This window comes from Asterias amurensis, chromosome 5 (assembly GCF_032118995.1).
Source record: "Asterias amurensis chromosome 5, ASM3211899v1".
Classification (NCBI taxonomy): Eukaryota; Metazoa; Echinodermata; class Asteroidea; order Forcipulatida; family Asteriidae; genus Asterias; species Asterias amurensis.
Window position 1 is genome coordinate 2,697,597 of NC_092652.1, and position 22,273 is coordinate 2,719,869.

At 40.7% G+C, this 22,273-nt stretch overlaps 1 protein-coding gene across 1 annotated transcript; it reads right to left on the reverse strand.

The window, feature by feature from the left end:
• LOC139937598 (coiled-coil domain-containing protein 13-like) lies at positions 1-22,273 on the reverse strand. The gene is made up of 15 exons (XM_071932811.1): positions 22,200-22,273; positions 20,741-20,994; positions 19,976-20,047; positions 19,463-19,568; positions 18,475-18,710; positions 17,498-17,620; positions 16,934-17,038; positions 15,741-15,953; positions 14,866-15,042; positions 13,854-14,060; positions 13,437-13,609; positions 12,722-12,826; positions 11,302-11,433; positions 10,393-10,641; positions 1-2,126 (listed from the first exon to the last, which is right to left on the reverse strand). The coding sequence occupies exons 2-15, from the start codon at positions 20,942-20,944 to the stop codon at positions 1,958-1,960; spliced, it is 2,271 nt and encodes a 756-aa protein (XP_071788912.1). The 5' UTR covers positions 20,945-20,994; positions 22,200-22,273; the 3' UTR covers positions 1-1,957.

Consider the following 22,273-nt stretch of genomic DNA (forward strand, 5'->3'; position numbering starts at 1 on the left):
AGCTCTCAACAGAACAAATATTTAATAATCTTCAAGATATTATTTCTTTGCCACAAATATATCAATGTACAATTCAATACAGTTAAGTCAAAGGACGGACTCTGTTTACTGGACAAGTTTAAACTAATTGAATCAATAATTCGTATCATTATCTCATTATTACGAAACAAAAGCAGACAATTATTTGCTTTAAATATTTACATTTGTACATTTGACAATGTTCCTGCTCTTTGCTAGGACGGTTTATAAAGTATTTCAAAGAGCCAGAAACTAAAAAAAATAAATCATCAGTTAAAACAATTTCTCATCATACAAATAAAACAGAATAAATAGCAGCAAAAAATGAAAAAAGAACTGAAAGTTTGCCGATGTCAGTTTTGAAAAAAAAAATCTTAAAATGTCAATTTTTTGTTTTTTAATAAAAAAAAAATAGTAACACACAAATTTGGCTTCGAAAACCAACTCGTAATGAGTTTTTACATCACAACCTAGCTAGCAGGACTGTGTTAAATACATCTGGGTTTTTTTCTAAGGAACAAATCTGAAATGCTTCTTTAATGAATACTGTCTGGTGACACAATCCTTTCAAAGATATAATTGTTCCCAAGAATTTTCTGGGCCATCCCTTCTCGGTTTTGTTTGCACTTGAGTAAACAATTGCTCCATTATGTTGCAAGGTCCATTGCATTTGTAAAGGAAAAGAACCGTCTAGCAAAAAAGGTGTGGTTCAACAATCCCAATAAAACAGTTCAACCATTTTAAACACCGAGGATAGTTCTGTGACTTTTCAGGAATATAAACTGACCAGAATTTTTGTGTCTACATTCTCACGTTATCAGAAAGCAAAGGATAATCTTACATATTTTGAAATATTTTGACACATGAATGAAAACACAAATGATAACATCTCTCATGGAAAAAAGACCCGCTCAAACTAAACAAATTGAATGTTGTTAAACAAACACACAACAAATCCTTATCCATGTCAATATTTGGACATGTGTAATTATTAAAAATTCTTTTGAACTTTCCAAGTAATTTTGAAACCAGGGCGAGGCACTATCAACTGTTATCAGAGCCAACACTCTTCCATGAAGATGTTTGTACTTTACCAGCAAGTGTACTACATGTAATGTTTTATAGTTATGCTATTTTAACTATTTTAAAGTTGCTGGTTTAATTTTTTCTTTGCAAAGCTTTTCCTGTAGGTTTTATATTGTGTCAATTTTTACTATACTTCTTTTTATGTGCTGCTTCTTGTGCTTTTAATGTATGTGGATAAATTTGCTTTCTTTTGTATTTAATTTCAATTTTTATTGTAAAGCGCATTGGTCTGTTTTGGAATTGCGCTATATAAATCTTTTTAATAATAATAATCATAATAATAATTTCTTAACAAAGCTTCAAACATCACTTAAGCCGAGTTCCAATTGAAACTTTCGTTGTTGCTGTTAAAGTACCGTGACTTTTCTGTAGAATGACACAATTAGATCCAATGGGGACGCATGGTAAATTGACCTCTCTGTCAACTTACTGCGACCGTGATGTAAAACTAACATGCAAAAGAGATTGCGGAAGACTTCTGCGCAGCTACGGTAACTTAATAGGCCCGCTACAAAGTCCAATGTGAACAGCTCAGCTCTGCGCTGTAAACCTACCGCAACCACGCTGTAAAACGCTATGCAAACACCGCAGAATATAAGTCCTTGGGGTCGGTTTCACAAAGAGTTACGATTGATCTTTACTGCTAATCAATTATAACTGCTTAGTAAAGTGTGATGACACAATACAAATCACTTTGGCGATACTGACAACTCAACTTCTGATGAATCTTAGTGCTTTGTGAAATCGAGCCCAGATGGGAACGCATGGTAGAATTACACCAAAGCCAGGCACAGTAACTTTCTGTGTGTCGCAGAAGAAAACTCCAATGGGAACCCTGCTTTAGTTAGCCTTGTTAGCTGCTTATTGCGTTGGATTGCTTGAACTGACGTAATCCTTGGAGGAAAACCTCCTTGGTTTGTCTCATCATCTCATGATAAAGTTTAAGATCTTCCTCCTTGGCTTTCAAGGTGCTCTTAACGGCTGACTTCAAGGCGTTGTTTTCATCCATCTGAATCCCTAATCTGTAACAACAAATATTAGCACAACAAATGATTAATGGCCCGATGTTTCGACCCTAGCATAAAGCTAATGTGTAGGCCTATTGGTATATTTTATATAAGTTATCACACAAGCGAGAGTGGAATATGGAAAAATATAGCGCTTCTGCGTCCCATATCCAACTAGGCTGAAGGCCGAGTTGGATATGGAATGCAGATGCGCTATATTTTCCGTACTTCCACGAGCGTGCTGTGATAACGTATTTATCTTCAAGCAAACTTGGCGCGTGACATAGAACACACAAGACGCATGGTAGTGATATTAGCCGTGCAATATAGGTTTTTATCACCACTCCATTCTGCGAATCTGATTGGAGGATTAGCGCGTACTTGAAGATAATTAACATTATCACAATGTGATCAAAAGGTCATTGCATGACAATTTACACTAAATTAAAAAAATCAGCTAAACATATCTGGGTATACACTGTATCCAGAATAAAATATTTAGCTTATAATTGTTCGTTTATTGTTTCAACGGTAACATTGTAAAACAGGCCATTATATATGTACATGTTCAAAATAATACAGTTAAGCCAGGATGAAATAAATACACTTTTATGGTACTGCAGGGAGAGCTCACTAAGAAGCAAAGCTTATAAGCTTGAGCCCCAAAGAGATGCAGTACATGTTAGTGGAATAAAGCTGTTGGAATGGCATCTTGTTCTACATCGTAGCAAATCAACAAGGTGTATGTATGTGTGAGAAGAAGCAGAAAGTCTGGTTTCACGCTTAAAACCCTGATGGGAGAAACTAGGTCAGACACACTGGTGGCACATTTAACATGGAAATATCTGGTATTTTAAGAAACTCAACGACTTTTTATTTTTATTCATCAGTGACACGGTGATTGATTGATATAATATATCAAAATAGCATTAGGATAACTGCTACATAATTGGTTTTCAAACTTTCATTTGTAAATAGGGTGAAAAATGTTTACCCATTATTGTGGCGATGCCCATTATTTGAAATACATGTACCGAAAGTCAATTGATTTCTACTGAACATTGCCGCAAGCTTGTGTGCCAACCCACCCATGTCCCACTATTCACTACTGTCAGTGTTTACAGGGAGGTCATAAATCACAAAATGTGAAAATGACAATAGAAAATTACTTGGCAACAAGCTCTGGAGAGCTGTTGATGTTATAAAATATTGTTAGAAACGCCCCCCTCCGAGTCATGTAGTTTTAGAGAAAGAAGTAATTTTTTTTACAAAAATAATTGAATCGGAAAGGCTTCAGGCATGCAACTAGCCATTGTCAGGCATCTGAAAGCACACAATTCTATGCAACAAGAATGTTTTTCTTTTATTATTTTTGAGCAATTGTCTGACCAGTTGAACCCGAACTTTCAAAGGGTTGTTATTGTATGCCATTTGTCGGGATACATCGAGTGAGGATACTGTTTTTTGACTATTACCAAATGATACTGTGTTTGTGGAAAGTGTGCACCACCAACTCTACCATCAAGCACACATAAAATAAATTATGGATTAAAGCAAGTCTTAACAAAATAGAGCTTACGAGCCTTACGAAATAGAGATAAGATTCACTAATAAAAGAAGGAAGATTGTTCCAAATCATGTATTTGTCCAGCTACACTGAAAGCATTTATGAATAGAGTAAAATGTTGTTGTACAATTAATGTCAAATAGTTTGATGTAAACTTTGAATGATTACACAGTGCCGCAGTTTAAGTCTTTCACCATGTTCACTCCTTCTGATATTCAAGAGGGTCATAATGGTCATTGCTAAGTTGGCTGTACTCCTTGTAGTAGTTTGTAGGGAAGTAGTCTATGTGGCAGCAGTCTGTGGGGCAGTAGTCTGTGGGGCAGTAGTCTGTGGGGCAGTAGTCTGTGGGGCAGCAGTCTGTGGGGCAGTAGTCTGTGGGGCAGCAGTCTGTGGGGCAGCAGTCTGTGGGGCAGCAGTCTGTGGGGCAGTAGTCTGTGGGGCAGCAGTGTGTGGGGCAGCAGTGTGTGGGGCAGCAGTCTGTGGGGCAGCAGTCTGTGGGGCAGCAGTGTGTGGAGCAGCAGTCTGTGGGGCAGCAGTCTGTGGGGCAGTAGTCTGTTGGGCAGCAGTCTGTGGGGCAGCAGTGTGTGGGGCAGCAGTCTGTGTGGCAGCAGTCTGTGGGGCAGTAGTCTGTGGGGCAGTAGTCTGTGGGGCAGCAGTCTGTGGGGCAGTAGTCTGTGGGGCAGCAGTCTGTGGGGCAGCAGTGTGTGGGGCAGCAGTCTGAGGGGCAGCAGTCTGTGGGGCAGTAGTGTGTGGGGCAGCAGTCTGTGGGGCAGCAGTCTGTGGGGCAGTAGTCTGTTGGGCAGCAGTCTGTGGGGCAGCAGTGTGTGGGGCAGCAGTCTGTGTGGCAGCAGTCTGTGGGGCAGCAGTCTGTGGGGCAGTAGTTTGTGGGGCAGCAGTCTGTGGGGCAGCAGTCTGTTGGGCAGCAGTGTGTGGGGCAGCAGTCTGTGGGGCAGCAGTCTGTGGGGCAGCAGTCTGTGGGGCAGCAGTCTGTGGGGCAGCAGTCTGAGGGCAGCCATCTGTGGGGCAGCAGTGTGTGGGGCAGCATTCTGTGGGGCAGCATTCTGTGGGGCAGCAGTCTGTTGGGCAGCTGTGTGTGGGGCAGCAGTCTGTGGGGCAGCAGTCTTTGGGGGCAGCAGTCTGTGGGGCAGCAGTGTGTGGGGCAGCAGTCTGTGGGGCAGCCATCTGTGGGGCAGCAGTCTGTGGGGCAGTAGTCTGTGGGGCAGTAGTTTGTGGGGCAGCAGTCTGTGGGGCAGCAGTCTGTGGGGCAGCAGTCTGTGGGGCAGTAGTCTGTGGGCAGCAATCTGTGGGGCAGCAGCCTGTGGGGCAGTAACCTGTGGGGCAGCCATCTGTGGGGCAGCAGTCTGTGGGGCAGCAGTCTGTGGGGCAGTAGTCTGTGGGTCAGCAGTATGTGGGCCAGCAGTCTACGGGGCAGCAGTGTGTGGGGCAGCAGTCTGTGGGGCAGCCATCTGTGGGGCAGCAGTCTGTGGGGCAGTAGTCTGTGGGGCAGTAGTCTGTGGGTCAGCAGTCTGTGGGGCAGCCATGGCAGCAGTCTGTGGGGCAGCAGCCTGTGGGGCAGTAACCTATGGGGCATTTGTCTGTGGGGCAGCAGTGTGTGGGGCAGCAGTGTGTGGGGCAGCAGCCTGTGGGGCAGCAGCCTGTGGGGCAGTAACCTATGGGGCATTTGTCTGTGGGGCAGCAGTGTGTGGGGCAGCAGTGTGTGGGGCAGCAGCCTGTGGGGCAGCAGCCTGTGGGGCAGTAGTCTATGGGGCATTTGTCTGTGGGGCAGCAGTCTGTAGGGTAGCAGTCTGTGGGGCAGCAGTCTGTGGGGCAGCAGTCTGTGGGGCAGCAGTCTGTGGGGCAGCAGTGTGTGGGGAAGCAGTCTGTGGGGCAGCAGCCTGTGGGGCAGTAGTCTGTGGGGCAGCAGTGTGTGGGGCAGTTGTCTGTGGGGCAGTAGTCTGTGGGGCAGAAGTCTGTGGGGCAGAAGTCTGTGGTGCAGCAGTTTGTAGGGTGGTAGTTTGTGGGGCAGTAGTTTGTAGGGCAGTAGTCTGTGGGGCAGCCGTATTTAAGGCGGCAGTCTGTGGGGCAGTAGTCTGTGGGGCAGCAGTCTGTGGGGCAGAAGGCTGTGGGCCAGCAGTTAGTGCAGTAATTTGTGGGTTGGTAGTTTGTGGGGCAGTATTCTGTAGGGCAGTAGTCTGTGGGGCAGCCATATGTAGGGTGACAGTCTGTGGGACAGTAGTCTGTGGGGCAGTAGTCTGTGGGGCAGCTTGGTCGTTTGTTTCATTTTCTAGACACATGTTTGTGGGAGCGTTGTTGACTATTCGGCCATAAAGCTGATGAGTAGCTATCGGTGTCAGTGCTTGACGCTCCCTGCAGCAACACCGGTTTCTCAGTTCTGTAATTACATTTAGTCTGGTTCGTAGAAAACCATACGCAAACGGCATAACAGTTACCATGACTGAAGTCGCAACCATCATATTTGCATCCATGTTCCTTTCTGTGGCGACCAAATGCACGGTTAAATGCCCTAGGTGAACAGTATCAAAAGCGAGTACAGCAATTGTCGTGATGGCTAACTTGATAACAACTCTGCGTTGTACAGCGGCTCTTGCTAGAGGGCGCTTCCAAAGTCTTGTTAAAGTCCAGGAGTACAAGACAAAGTTAATGATGAGAAATATCATTGCCATGAGGAGCATAACTGACAGTAAAATGGTTTTTCTAGCTTCCAATCTAGCATGTTCGGTAACAATAAAAAATAATTGCATAAGCCCCCTACAAACCACAGCAAAGGTCCATGTTCCAACACAAATCACGGCCAGACGGCAATTGTTCCGGAAAATAGATGAGCGCTTTTTTTTGGCGAACGTCGCTAGAAGATGTTCCATGGCGATCATGGTAACAAACAGACCAGAGGCAATGTGGGCAACAGGAAGGAATGAACATACTTTGTGGACCCCCTTCAGATCCGCAGCCCAAGCCAGAGATAAGGTTAGGAACATGAATCCACTCACAGAGAGGTTACACAAGATGGCGTTGAAGGGTGTTCGCATCGACTTGGCGAAGACAACGAAGAAGATGAATAGACCGTTTGTCAGGAAACCGATAGGGCTCACCACATAGATAAGAACGCTTGCTGTGCAAGTACTGTTCATCTCATAGCTGTAGTTTTCCATGTTACAGACTTCAAGTTGTGTCAGTGGTTAGCGTTGCAAGACTTCAAAACGAGTCAAGATGAAGGATGCTGAAGGATGATATCTTGGATTCCGTCTCAAGTCTATCAAGGACTCAAGGTAGCATCTCATAGCTGTAGTTTTCCATGTCACAGACTTCAAGTTGTGTCAGTGGTCAGCGTTGCAAGACTTGAAAACGAGTCAAGATGAAGGATGATGAAGGATCTTTGATTCTGTCTTGGATTCGGTCTCAAGTCTATCAAGGACTCAAGGTAGCATCTCACAGCTGTAGTTTTCCATGTCACAGACTTCAAAATGTGTTAGTGGTCAACGTTGCAAGACTTGAAAACGAGTCAAGATGAAGGATGATGAAGGATCTTTGATTCTATCTTGGATTCGGTCTCAAGTCTATCAAGGACTCAAGGCAGCAGCAGGTGATGCAAACAATTGCTCAAAGAAAACAGCGTTTGTTTTGTAGTAAAGCGGTTCTCGATACCAACACATAGGGTTCGAAGTGCCTCTAGCCACAAGGCTAGCTCAGTGGTCTAGTGATAAGTCATCTGCCCAAGCAATCCGAAAGTCATGGGTTCAAATCCCATTCAAGTGATTTTCATGTAGATGTTTTTATCAACCATGCTCAGGAAAGTACTTAGTATACAGTGCTTAATACAAACCGGTGTATGGGTAAAAGCAAACTGTATTCCTTGTCACTGATGCAAAAATTAACATTTATTTTCCAACTAGTTCATCGTATATTCAATCTATACAACTGTCGCCACTCATGCATTCAGGAGCTGTCAATAAATCATCTCCTCTCAATTTCCCTTGTGGTTCATTACTTAAAGGAACACGTTGCCTTGGATCGGACGAGTTGGTCTATGAAAAGCGTTTGAAACCGTTTGTTATGAAATGCATATTGTTAGAAAGATGTTTTAAAAGTAGAATATAATGATCCACACAAGTATAACTCCAAATTGCACGGTTTTCATTTTACGTCGCGAACTAACACGGTAGGCTATTTATGGGAGTCAAAGTTTTGACTCCCATAAATGGCCGACCGTGTTTGTCGACCAGGTAAAACGAAAACCACGCAATTTCGAGGCATATTTGTGTAGATCATTGTATTCTACTTTTACAACATCTTTCTAATCATATCGATTTTATAACAAACGGTTACTGGACGCTTTTCGACCGATTCAAGACCAACTCGACCGATTCAAGGCAACGTGTTCCTTTAAAGGGACACATTCCTTTGGATACGGCGAGTTCAAAACCGTTTATTATAAAATGCATGGTTAGAAAGATGTTTTACAAGTAGAATATAATGATCCACACAAATATGCCTCGTAATTGCACGGTTTTTCTTATACGTCGTGAACTAACACGACACACCATTTTGTGGAGTCAAATTTTTTACTCAACAAAATGGCCGTCCGTGTTATAGTTTGCAAATTAAAAGGAAAACCGTGCAATGTGTTGATCATTATATTCTTTTTTAAAACATCTTTCCAACCTTGCATTTCATAAGAAATGGTTTCAAACGCTTTTCATAGACCAACTCGCCCGATCCAAGGCAACGTGTCACTTTAATTTCATCTCTTTATGCTTTTTAACAAAAGTGTAAACAATGACTTGTCAGCTTGACGTATTGCAATTTACTGCTCCATCACTGATGAAAAATTAATTAAAAATAGGCAGCTTTCCTCTCCAACCACAAAAGCTTTGGAATGGCTTCATAATATAATCCATAAACTGAAGAACAAAGTTATGCCTCAAATGAACCAGATATTTTAGCCCAAATGTAGCCAAAATCAGTAGTTTTCAGAGGCTTTTCCTGTCTAGAAAAAAAACAACTTTGCATATTTTGTATTCTTCTTTTTCGTTTGTTAATTTATATATTTCTATTTTTCAAAACAAAAAAAAATTAATTAATTTTGATTTTAAGTTTGGCCTATTTCTTTGACCAACCCAACCAAACTTTTAAGATTTTTATTATTGACTATTCTGAATTGTACCTTGTTTTTACTTGCTGTGAGTTGATGTTGATTTTAACCCTTCAAGGAACTCCATACAGAGCATGAAAACATTCACCTCACAGAAAAGAAAACACTTTTATTTGATATTCTCTTTTCTTAGAAACTTGCCGAAATTGTTTTGTCTAAGCGAAACTTGTTTAACAACTCCTTGTCGTTGGCCTATTATAGAACTTTTAATCTAGGCAAACCCGTGGTCAAACAAATAATATTGCCATACCCTTCAATCTAGACCCATGAAATTCATGTAGATATGTTTTTTTTTTAAAGAACAATGCTTCATAATAATTTAGAAACATGATCCAAGCTTGCACTATTGAGGTTTATAAATAAAGACAAGTTTACAAACTGTGGACGAAACAAATTATATGCATGAAAACTGTTCAATGTTGAAAAGCCTTGAACTGGTTTACAATAGATGATATGATGATGACTAATAAATGAATATTCAATAGCTTCACGTATATAAGTCGGTTTGCCAACCATCAGTGACCACATGGACAGTCTCTCCTACTATTGGTTTATTGCTGCTTAATGAATAATTCATGAGTATGAACACCTCGAAACATGAATATTCAATATGTAGCCTCATGTTGCTAACAGACATGACAGATAATGACTAAGATGGTTAATGTCTGCATACTGCATTATTTATAAGTATAACAATTTAGTAAACATGGATAAATAATTATAACAATTATAGCCTCATGGTCAAGAGCTAACATACAGTATCTGCATGGCAGGCCCGTGTGCTTCGTTTTTTGAAAGGGCAAGGGCACCAAGACATTTTCTCTTTGGTATGTAAAGGGCACACTATGAGGAAATTGTAAATCTCTATTGCATTTCAAGGGCACCAAGGCAATGACCAGGGGGTATGGAGTCACTCGCCTTTGTTGACTCCGTGAAGTATCGGGCCTGGCATGGTTAGCCCTTCATATTGATATGGTTAATGTATGCATAATGAATTATTCATGACCACCTTTAACAAACGTGGATGAATATTGTGGATGATAGTCAATTGCTAACAAACAGTGTCTTTATGGTTTGTCTACATACTGAGTTATTCATAAGTATGACCACCTAACAAACACTGATGAATATTCAATACATAGACTCATAGTCAGTTGCTAACAATGACTACATGGTTAGATATTTGCATACATAATTATTCAAAAGAATAATCACCTGGCAAAAATGGATACATTTTCAAAAATATAAACTCATGTATTCCATTGCTCACAAACAGTGATTACATTGTTAGATGTCTGCGTACTGAATTACTTATCATTTTGATCACCTAGCAAACAGCAATGAATATGCAATTTACATTGTATAATACATGTAGTCATAAACAATGTGAATGGTTAAATCACCTCCAAACATAAGTACAAAGTCAGAGTAAAGCCAAATCATTACATAATAAAGCAGTTTAAAGCAACTGCTTTATAGACCCTCCCACAATCAACCGAATATACGAATAATTCATGAAAACAAATGAATAAACATGAACCTACCTTGTCTGTAGCTCATCTAGAGTCTGGTGGTTGAGTGACAGCTCCCTATTCACCAACTCCTCATCTGTTACGTATCCTCCTGACGTCATCGTCGTTGTTGACTTCACGGTCGATGACTTCTTGACCCCTTTACCGCTGCTACTCTCAACTTTGACCTTGCCTAGTTGTTTCTCAAGCCACACGTTCCTCTGTTTGACTTCTTGAAGGCTGCTTTGTGCTTCGGTGGTTTTGATGTTGGCATCATCGGCCCTGAGAATGCAGAGAGAGTGAGTGTGACAAACAGCCGACTTCAGGCACTTAAAGGCAGTGGACACTATTGGTAATTACTCAAAATAATTATTAGCATAAAACCTTTCTTGGAGACGAGTAATGGAGAGCTGTTGATAGTATAAAATATTGTGAGAAATGGCTCCCTCTGAAGTAACGTAGTTTTCGAGAAAGAAGTAACTTTCCACGAATTTGATTTCGAGACCTCAGAATAAGATTTTGAGGTCTCAAAATCAAGCATCTGAAAGCACACAACTTTGTGTGTCAAGGGTGTTTTTTCTTCCATAAATATCTTGCAACTTTGTTGACCAATTGAGCTGAAATTTTCATAGGTTTGTTATTTTATGCATATGTTGAGATACACCAAGTGAGAAGACTGGTCTTTGACAATTTCCAATAGTGTCCAGTGTCTTTAAACGGAAAACAAATTTATTGGAGGGATGGATTGTCGAGGGGAGAGTGTTTAAACTGAAATTTTCTTCAGTGTCTTCTCTCCATTTGGTTCTTGGCTAATATAGTGATTAAGTTTGCTTTTCTGAGAGTCCTGGGCATCACAACCAGAATAAATTAAATGAAAAATGAATTGAAATAATAAGGAGGTTTTGAGAAAATTAGAAATCTTCAAACTAGAATGTTTCTGACCTGTTCTGAAGGATCTGAACAAGCTCCATGAGTTTATCTCGCTCTACCTCAGCAACCTGACACAGTGACCTGTATTGTTGTAACTGTCTCCTCCAGTCCTCGGACCCCTCACCTGATGCTGATGTTACGCTCCTTCAAGGGGTGACACAAAATGAATCAAGTCAGTACAAAGATGCAAATGATAATACAAAACTTACTTGGTAACGAGTAATGGAGAGCTGTTGATAGTATACACCATTGTGAGAAACCCCTCTCTCTGAAGCTACATCGTTTTTGAGAAAGAAGTAATCTTCCACTAAAATATTTGAATTTGATTTCGAGACCTCAGAACTAGATTTTGAGGTCCCGAAGTCAAGCATCTGAAAGCACACAACTTCGTGTGACAAGGGTGTTTTTTCTTCCATTATTATCTCGCAACTTTGACGACCAATTGAATTCAAATTTTCATAGGTTTGTTATTTTGTGCATATGTTGAAACACAACAAGTGAGAAGACTGGTCTTTGACATTTACCAAAGGTGTCCAGTTTCTTTAAGAATACGTAACTTACAACTCTCCAAAAAAAGAAATTACATTGCTTGCACAAGTTTAAAAGCACCATAAACATCCAAAAAGTCACAAAAGGCAGATACAAATATTGCAAAAAGAAGCGATGCACCAAGTAAGAACACTGTAGGCATGGGCGAATTATTTGAATATCCGGTTAATGGCGAATAGGTTTTCCTATCCGTAACCGCGAATGCCTTTTTTTTCTTAACCGGATATCCGCATAGGGCGCGAATACCTATTTACAAACCGGATAATTCTGTAATTACAACCGAGTAACCGGATATTCTTTAATATCCGAATATCCGCGGACGTCGGGCGACAACTGATATGAATGTTTTGTCTGAATCCTTATGAAACTTCTATTAAGACAGCAAAAAACAGCATAAATTAAGTATTTAACTATGCTCACCTCCGTGAAGAGTTAAAACAATGACATTTCTGACGTAATTTGTTCAAAGATTACAAAAATTTTCCTTCACGTAGAGTCAATCACGATCAAAAGAAAAAGCAAATCGCCATCTTTAAATTAGATCCGGTCATTTTTATGAATGAACCGAGTGACACTGTCTAAAACTAATATCAATCCGCCCATAAGATCTCATTCACAAACGAACAGCGCCCTCTAGCGGCAAAAAAGAAAAAAAATTATATATATTTTTTTATATATTTTTTTTAAATAGCGCCCTCTAGCGGCGAAAAAACTATTCGAATATCCGGTTAATTTCGGATAGTTGGCCAGCGGTATCCGAATAACAAAATTTCACTATTCGCCCAGCACTAGAACACTGGTCTTTGACGATTACCAAAGGTGTCCAGTGCGTTTAAGTTACAACTAAGATTTGACGAGTAATTGATATTGAATGATAACTTACCCAGCGCTGGTGGGCCGTGTACCTCTTGAGGATGCTCTACTTGGTGTATCTCCATTGCTCAGTCTAGATGATCCCCGCTGAACAGTTGGAGGTCGTATCCCTTGCCTAAAAGCAAATTTGAAACATTAGTGGTCAAAAGTAGGAAAAAAGGTTATAATTTTTATAAATTTATTGGGGATGAGATTTGAGGTCCTAGACCATCAATAAATAAGCCATTTGCATGTTAGATTTTAATATACAATGACGTGCTTGATCAGAGGGTAACCACTAATATTTGAATTCCTCAGACAATCGACAGTTGCCATGTCCCATGATTCAGGGCAAGCTTTTGCATTGTTTGTAAGAGAGGGTGAACAGCCATGCACAATTGTGAATGGATGTGTCTGGCGCAATGGTACCAGGGTCTGCTCATCTTGAGGTTGTTTTGCAAAGGCTTGCCCCTACCCATTTGACATACAGTGTAGCAACTGTTTGAGGTATTCAAATGTAAGCGTTACACTGTGACTATAGCAAGTCATTGTACCAGCCATGATCTAAATAATAAATAATAATAAAGAAAACTTATATAGAGGCAAAGTCTGCCTAAAAGATGCTCAAGGCGCTTCATAGAGAAACAATCTAAAAAGCAAAGGCTAAAAAACACTTATCTAAGTAATTAATAAATCTATCTCGCAAATGGCTTCTTAGCTAAGAACATCAAGAATATCTACTTTACCTTGACTGCGGAGGTGTTGGTGACCCATGAGACAACCCACTGTGTCTCTCTGCACTAAGTGGTCTATCCATTGATGTGATTGTGAAGGATCTGCTTGGGGTTCTGCTCTGGGGTCTGTCAGGGGGTGTGTCGGTAAAGCCGTTATGCTGCAACCTCTGAAGCTGCTGCTCTTGCTGAAAGAGTAAAATATGAAATATCAAAAACCGAGTCTGGAGGTTTTTAAAGTGTCTTTTTGTCTTTAAGGTTAAGCTTAAGACTGAAGCACAAAACACAAAACACTTTTAAATGAAAACATTGTGAACTAAAGACAATGCTCTCAATAATTTCCTGGCTGTCACAAGAGGATGTCAGGGAGAAGGGAGCCATGGGAAGGGGGAAGAGATCGGGAAGTGGGGGGGGGGGAGGCGTTAAACTGACCATTCTTCTCATTTCCAGTACTTCATCCTCCAGCCGTTGGACCGTTGCCTCTTTCTCCTTGACGATGAGTCTAAGTTGGTCTACCGTGTTGGCTTCCTGTTGGCTGCGTAGTTGTAGCTGCTTACCAGCATGCTCCTGGAGCTTCTTAGCGTCTTGGTGTTGCTTGGTGCTTAGGTCTAGATGCTTCTTAAGCTGGTCTTGCTGACCCTTGATATTCAAACAGTACAGCAGTGTTAGTTAAAGCCATTGGACACTTTCGGACAGAAAAAAAAAAAAAAATAAGTTCACAGATTTACAAATAACTTACAGGGTTTACAGAAGGTAATGGTGAAAGACTTCTCTTGAAATATTATTCCATGAAATGCTTTACTTTTGGAGAAAACATTAAAACAATATCAATTCTCGATATCGAGAATTACCGATTTATTTTAAACACATGTCATGACGTGCGGAAACAAGGCTGGGTTTTTCCGTTATTTTCTCCCGACCCCGATGACCGATTGAGCCTACATTTTCACAGGTTTGTTATTTTATATATAAGTTGTGATACACAAAGTGTGGGCCTTGGACATTACTGTTTACCGAAAGTGTCCAATGGCTTTAAACACAGGAGCCAGTTTTTTTTTTTAAACACTCCTGAAGTCAGGACAAATCCTAAGAAATCACAAGGTCTGACTTTTTGAATCACATTCTACCAAGAAACTAGATTTACAATGGACTCTCTGAAGGCGTGTCTAACGTTCGATTTTCCGCCATTATTTACAACTTGTGTCGATAATTTGAATACATGGTCTTTTTCGTCAAATAAATAATTGTGTAAAAAAAAAAGAATTTGTTTAGTATAAATACTTTTAGACGGCTGGAAGTCAAACTAACTCCGAAGATCACTGGTGATTCTGACAATCGACTCATTCAGCTTGACTGCATCACAAATGTCTGGTCCAGTAAATATTTTGAGCTACAAGCCTTGCTGTTTTGTGGATTTTTTTCAACCTTGGCGACCATTACTCACCAGTAGCGCTTCAATCAGCTCATTGTCGTGTTTTCCCTTGTCTAGCAAAGTGGAATTCTGCTGCTTCAATGCCTTCACTTCATTGGACAACACTTTATTACGTGCTTTAGAGGCATCGAGTTTCTCCTTTAACTTACGGTAATCCTCTTCCAAAGTCTTCAATTCTATAGTTGCTTTCTGAAAAAAAGACGATTTTGATTGTGAAAGGAGTCAAATGTGGTTGAGAAAAAAAATGTAGTATTACTTGCACAACATAATGTATTGAGCACCTTGCACAAGTGTCCACCAATAGACCAATCCAGTAGGCTCCGCCCACGACGCACGTGTCAGCAAGAACACATGGAACTCTCCAATGCCTTTCTGCACAACTCTGCCGCGCGCTAAGATACGCGCCTGCATGTCGGGTCTTAGTGTTGGACCTTCGTTGCGTTGTGATTGGTCAATAGGCAATGGGGCAGAGCTTAATGGATCGGTCTATTAAAGGCACCACACCTCAATCCACAGTAAGTTGCTGAGGAGGCTTTTAGCGAGTACCAGCAGAGAAATATAATAAATCTTTCAGGCTTTCAGGAGATGGGGATGTGATAGGCTGTTGGAAAAAAACCTGAACTATGAGCGCAAAGCATGAAAGATTGCGAGCGCGAAAGCTTCCAAGTGCGAAGACTGCTTTTTAAACATTTATCCTTGGTTTTGAAAGCCCAACTCTGCCATCTTGGGTGTTCCATACGATTGCATCTTCATTTTCTTATGAATTTAATCTTAGATATATTAAAACAAGACAAAAAATAAGACAAAAAAACAAGGAAAATAGCAGAATAACAGTTAAAAATGGAGAAATCAATCTGAGGAGAAAGTATATTAGATTAACGTCTCACCTCTTTCTCTTCTCGTTTATCCTTCTCCTGTTGTCTGAGTCTTTGTCTCTGGCGTTCGTCCATCCTCCCTACACCCTTGGTGCTTCTTGGCGGGGCAGACGTGATCGATGACCTCCCCTCAGAGAACTCCATCGTCATGAACTGCTCCTCTAAGCTCATCTCAGTCCCTGGGCGACTTTTAAACTGATCTATTTGTTGATTCAGCTCAGAGACCTGGTGAGAGGAAGTTGAGAGGAGGGGGGGGGGAGGGGTAAGTATTTTGTCTCATAAGCTGCAAGCAGAAGATATCTAACCAGTATCTTTAATGACTTCCCAAGATATCCACAAATACTCGAGAGAGCAGAATACGGGCAGCTGGCAACTACCAACTATCATGACGAAGCACCTCACAAATTCATTCTCTGGTAACCAAAACAAGGTATGGTGCACAAACATGAGTAGACACCTGAAGTTACAGCTCTTCGCGGCCACTCTTGAATCAGTGCTATTTTTTTCGAGCGAAGCATGGACATTAAATCTGTTCTAGAAAAAAACAACTTGATGTTTACAACATCAGAAGGCTTTGCTATATTGTTGATGTCTTGAGGGAAGATACCCCAAGTTTAGGCCAAATAAAACAAAACACCAGTTGGGGCCGCCTGCTTTTTTTTAAACTATTTTTTATTTTTTCAATTTAAAAAAAAAGAAAAAAAAAGAAAAGTTTTTCTTCTTTGATCCATCCTTTCAAAAGGACAGGCCTAAGGGCTTTTCCTGAATCTACTGTGATGCTCTCGAACACGTGTAACCCTCTGTTTCATAAAACAATAATAAGTGCATGCCTACCAGCAAATCTTTTAATAGTGCTCATGCAACAAATAGATTGAAAATAAGTTTGCGGTGGGTTCAAACTGAAGAATTGGTGGCCTGTTTGATTTGAAATATTAGGCGACCATTTTATAAAAAAAATAAAAAATAATAAATAAAAAGGCCCTCATCCTCCTCTTTTTTGAAAAATCCGGACGATCAGCTGGTATTTTTTTGCAAAAATCTGCGCAAGAAGAGTAAAGTTTGCAGGGCACAGCTATCGCCACCCGGAGCATCCAGCCAGCAACCCTGTCCTCTGGGGGCCTAAGCAAGGTTAAGCCCAAAGAGCCTAACGACCTTAATAGTCCTGAGCCGGGGGTTTCCACAAACTGACTCTACATTCTACTTACCTTGTTTTGCAGCAGGATAATCTGCTGAGCTCTACCTCTCCAGTTACTGCTATCATTCAGGAGGTTCTGGATGTTAACATTCTCACCTAGCTCCTTAGAAAGAACCTTCAAACACAAACAAAGAAAGAATTTTTCATTACAGATTTTGAGATGTGGGGCATGGGTGGGGGGAGGGTGACTTAGTGGTATCTTTCCCCACCTACTTCTATGGTCACCAGTTCCAGTTTGTCAAGTAGATTAGGTTTCTCAGGTACTACACACTTTTTTAGTTGAATTAATATAAATAATTGACGCTACTCAGGCCAAACTCGGCTCGAGATGTTGTGACCACGGGTTTGTCCAATGTGAGAAATACACTGTGCCATCCAGGCCGATCCTTGGCAGCTTGAACAGATTGATCGTTGAAACACAATCCACATGGCATTCAAACAAACTATGTAAGGTCTCAATAACGTTCAAACATTCTTGGGATTTTTTAGGTTCCTGAACTTGTGACGGACATAAAATCAAACAGATTCCAACATTCCTTTACACCCAGACAGTGTCACTCTGTCACTTGATTACCTTATGAGCCACCTTGAGTTCCTGTTTAAGTAAGTTGACTTGATTCCTGAAGTCGGTCTGCTTGGCTTGGCTCTTGTTTAGGCTGTCTTGAAGTGTCTTCAACTCTGCAGCCATCGACGCTGCCTGGTGGAACAATTACATCAGGAGTTTTCTTCATAAACAAACTTGGTAACAACTACAATAGGTACTACACAATACAAGTCATTCAGTTCAATTAGAATTGACCAAGCTGGCCATTAGCTGGAGGTCACAGCATCTAGTGCCCTGTTCTTTGCCTTGGCGCCCTTGCCCTGTCAAAAACGAAGCATACAGGTCTGCAGAGATCGCAACTACTTAGAGGTCACAGCATCTAGTGCCCTGCCTTTGCCTTGGCGCCCTTGCCCTGTCAAAAACGAAGTGTACAGGTCTGCAGAGATCGCAACTACTTAGAGGTCACAGCATCTAGTGCCCTGCCTTTGCCTTGGCGCCCTTGCCCTGTCAATAACGAAGCATACAGGTCTGCGAAGATCACAACTACTTAGAGGCCACAGCCTCTAGTGCCTTGGTCTTTGCCGTGGTGCCCTTGCCCTGTCAAAAACGACGCGTACAGGTCTGCAAAGATCACAACTACCTACAGGCCACAGCCTCTAGTACCCTGGTCTTTGCCGTGGTGCCCTTGCCCTGTCAAAATCGAAGCATACTGGTATATGCAGATCACAACTACCTGGAGGCTACAGCCTCTGTTGCCCTGGTCTTGGCCTTGGTGCCCCCTTCAAAAGATCCCATAGACTTTCAGATTTTTCCTAAGGAAATGCCATATTTGCAAAATAAAAATGGCCTTGCCATCCCAAAGATGAAATTCCAGGAGTGATTGATGACAGAATAGATGCAACAAAAGATGGCAGATGTTTGAGACTTTTCAAGTTAACATTACTCTTTCATACTAACAGGAGTTCTTTACATAATCTCTGAATATTTGGAGGGTGTATAAAAAATACCTGGTCGATGGATTGTTCCTCACTCAGTGGCGTTTTCTGATGGGTGCTCTTGCCTCCAATCTCTCCAGGCTGTGACTGTTGAAGAGCCTCCCTAACTTCTTTCTCTTTGTCTCTGACCTTACGAAGAAGCTGCTTCACTTTGGTTTTCTCACCCTCCAGTTCCGCTGTCAGCTCTCGATTCTTCTTGGAGAGGTCCACTATCTTGGTTGCCGCGGTGTCACTCGCAAACCCTCCACCTTGAAAAATGAAATCCACAATGAACTTTCATTCATCAAATTTTGTTGATGGCAGTGTCTGTCATAGTTCTCAAAACTGCCTCAAGACCATTTTGGCAGTCTCGAGTCTCAGCTTGGTCCCAAGCTGGGCCCAATTTCATAGAGCTGCTTAAACACAAAAGGTAGCTAAGCAAAACAAAAATATGCTTACCAGCCAAAATACAGCATCACATGTACAAGTTGTGGCTGGTATCCTGCTCATTTCTGCTAAGCAGAACATTGCTAAGCATTACCTAATCAGCTCTATGAATTTAGGCCCCATTATGCTTAGTCCAGATCTTGCGAGAACTTTTCTCGGTCTCAGGTTGAGAGATCTAGGTCTCATTGTTGGGATTCTATGTCATTGTTGCATGTCTCAAGAATGTCTACAAATCTGTTTTGCAGTCTCAGCTCGGTCTTGTCCTTATCTTACGAGAACTTGTCTCGGTCTAAGATGGAGAGACCTAGGTCTCATTGTTTGGATTCTATGTTTCACTACAACATTGGTTGGGGGTCTTCCTTTTGCATCTTAAAAGTCACCGATTTGAAATCTGGCGTTTACTTCAATTTTATTTAAAGCAGTTTCAACAAAAATGCCAGAATAACTTCCCTGCCAACAAAATAAATGGTTTGGAAAGGCCATGAACTATTTACACATCTTAAGACAGATGATCTAACCTTATCCATGATACAAGAATTGGAAGAATTGGATGTTCTCTGAGTCTTCTACATACCTCCAAGAGCCAGCCTGTCCTCATCTCGCTGTTTCTTCAGCTTCCTGATCTCGTAGTCTCTCTCACTCAGAAGCTTGTATAACCGTCCCGATTCATCTTTAAGCTCCTTGAGAAAGAAGAATTTCAAAAAATAGGCTGAATGAAGATGTCCAATGTATGTAATATAATTTACATGTAGAAGTTGCAGATTCACTAGTTGTCAAGTTTATTAAAAAAAAGTGAAATCACAGAGCAATGTATTCGTGAAATGGTTTAACTTTAATAACTCAATTCACAAAAACTACAGCGTAAGGGAAGCTTTCTACCATCATTATTTTTAGACCAGTAAAATGTATATAAATCTGTGAATGCTTGTGTTTTGTGTTGTACAAAAAGTACCATAACCAACTAAAACAACAGTCAGGCAACAATCACAAGATATCAATGGGTAAAAAGATTTAACTCAAAGTGACAAATAGTTGTATTTTTCTTGTTATTCCTGATGCAAATTGACTTTCTAATTTCTGAACTTACCCTAATCTGACCGTTGAGATGAGCTGTAAGTTCCTCATCGAACTTAATGTCATTTATAACAGGTTCACTCAACTGAAAATAAAAAGAACAAGATTTAATCCATACCCTCTTTAGAGTGGTCTTTTCTGCACCCATTGAGCACACAAACCGTCCACCGTCAGCAGCCGCACCCTTGTCTAGATACTGAATAGGCTCATGACAAGTAGCTGGATAGATGTAGAAAGTACACATCCAAAATACTTAAGTACCAACCGCAACAGTCTCAAATCCTCCATTTACCCTTCTTGAGTGGTTTACTTGCAAGGATCCTTCATCATCATTGTAACAAAATCCATCTCATTATGGCAACTCAACACTCGACTCTGATTATGGTGGTATGTCCAATCTAAAGTTTGAAGAGTCCGATATTGCAAAACCAGGCAAGTTGGATCTTGCAGGATGTGTAAAAAAAACTTTGAAATTAAACAGCCCTTTGACATTTCTACTCGAAACATTTGTGTCCCTGAGCAAGACACTTCACTACAATTGCTTCTCTCCACCCAGGGGTAAATGGTTACCTGTGAGGGCAGAGTTGGTTCTTGCAATTGATTACCTCAGTGCACTACATATTTGGCGGCACAGGGAGCTGAGATGGTTTAAGGAATGGTTTAAGGCCCAATGACCAGGGGTAATAATGTTGAAGCACCATGAGCGTCACTGCGCAACGGACCCAAGCATTACATAAGAAGCCAATATTATTATTATTATTTAAGTAGAATCACGCACCTTTAAATCTAGGTCATCATCTAACCTAAGACCACCGGGTTCAGATCCATCCTTGGTCTTTTTCCCATTCTCTTCCCTCTCCTTAGCTACTAGCTCCTTCTTATTCTTCTCTTCTTGTCGTTGTTTTCGTCGGAGTAGTTTCTTTTGTTGCTGCTCCTGAAGAGCCTGGAATTGCTGACGGAGAGTATCGTCCGTGGCGTCCATGATGAAACGCTGTAAACACTCAGCGGAGAGAATTAAGCATGGTCGATGATCTGTGACAAATGATCCATATGCAAGAAAAAAGAATGAAAATAATTATTTTTGTTCAACTGAATGGCAGAATACATGCCGGGAAATTGGCTGGCAATGGAAGGTCTTTGCTTCTGTTGCCCCTTGTTCTTGGCCTCAGACATGTCAGAGCCCTTTTAAAAGTCTCACACAAACTTTTAAAGATTTTCTGATGAAGTACCCTTTTGCAAAATTAAAATGGCCTTGCCCTTTCAAAAGTTGAAATTCCAAGCCTGAGCCGAGGGGTGAGGAGAGGGAATTCAAAATGTTAGACTTACACTCAGCTCTGGTTTCCAGCACAAACACATTTAACTTGCACGTTTACAATCTTTCGTTTGATTGACAACTATGAATTTATGAAATTGAGAGTTAGAAACAACCAGAGCACAGCTTATGATGACAGTATCTGTTCATCTATTTCTACCATCGTGCTCTGTTAATGCACACGTAATAGTTTACGCTCTTTAAAAGTGGTTAACTTTAAATTGTTATTTTCTTTTGGGCCCACAGAAAATCCAAAACAGATAAAATTAAGTCAATTATTGTTGTTTTTTAATGTTTAATCGAAGGAAAACAAAAGGACACAAAACAAAAAATTACTCAAAAGTTGACGTCAGATAGATATTTGCACATCATGTTTTATTTATTTATTTACAAATTTATTTGTTTATTTAATTTGAAATTTATCGCGCAGGTATGGATCGACCAATTTTGTTGTCAAGTGCTTTGTCCCTGGTTTCAACAAAATGAAGAAATTAATAAGACACCCCCCATGCCACCCCCCCCCCTCCGAAAAACAACTTTAAACGAAGTAGGCCTATTTGTATTTCTTTGTCATTTGTGAAAAATGAACCTAGCAATTTCTTTCTTTACTATCAAATTACTCATGATGAGACAAGCTTTCCATTGATACCAATTTTGAGTAGGTGCTCTGGAAAAACCTCAAAAGTGCCGGACTCCCTAACTCAACTGCTGTGTCTGTGTGTAGTGTAAAATCATGGCGGTAGAAAGTAAAATGAAAATCATGGAGCCTGGCCCAGGAACTTACCCAACAAAAATAATGAAAAATACATTTATTTAAGAAGTGAAATTAAAATTGAAAAAACAATATAAATATCCATCGTGTATGTGGTCATTCAATTCATACAAGAAAAAATTAAATATCGTCCAATAAGTATTGTAAACAAACCTTTTGCCGTTAAGTTTTCCTTCGCAACATGTATCACGAATCAACAGCATCTAAAAATTCCAACAATGTCAAAG

Bases quoted from the DNA above. Each gene is read 5' to 3' on its own strand.
- LOC139937598 (XM_071932811.1), bottom strand. From the start codon at position 20,944: ATGGACGCCACGGACGATACTCTCCGTCAGCAATTCCAGGCTCTTCAG. The intron at 18,711-19,462 runs GTATGTAGAAGA...TCATTTTTCAAG, and splicing joins GGACAGGCTGGCTCTTGGAG to GTGGAGGGTTTGCGAGTGAC. The intron at 17,621-18,474 runs GTATTTTTTATA...TTGTTCCACCAG, and splicing joins AGGAACAATCCATCGACCAG to GCAGCGTCGATGGCTGCAGA.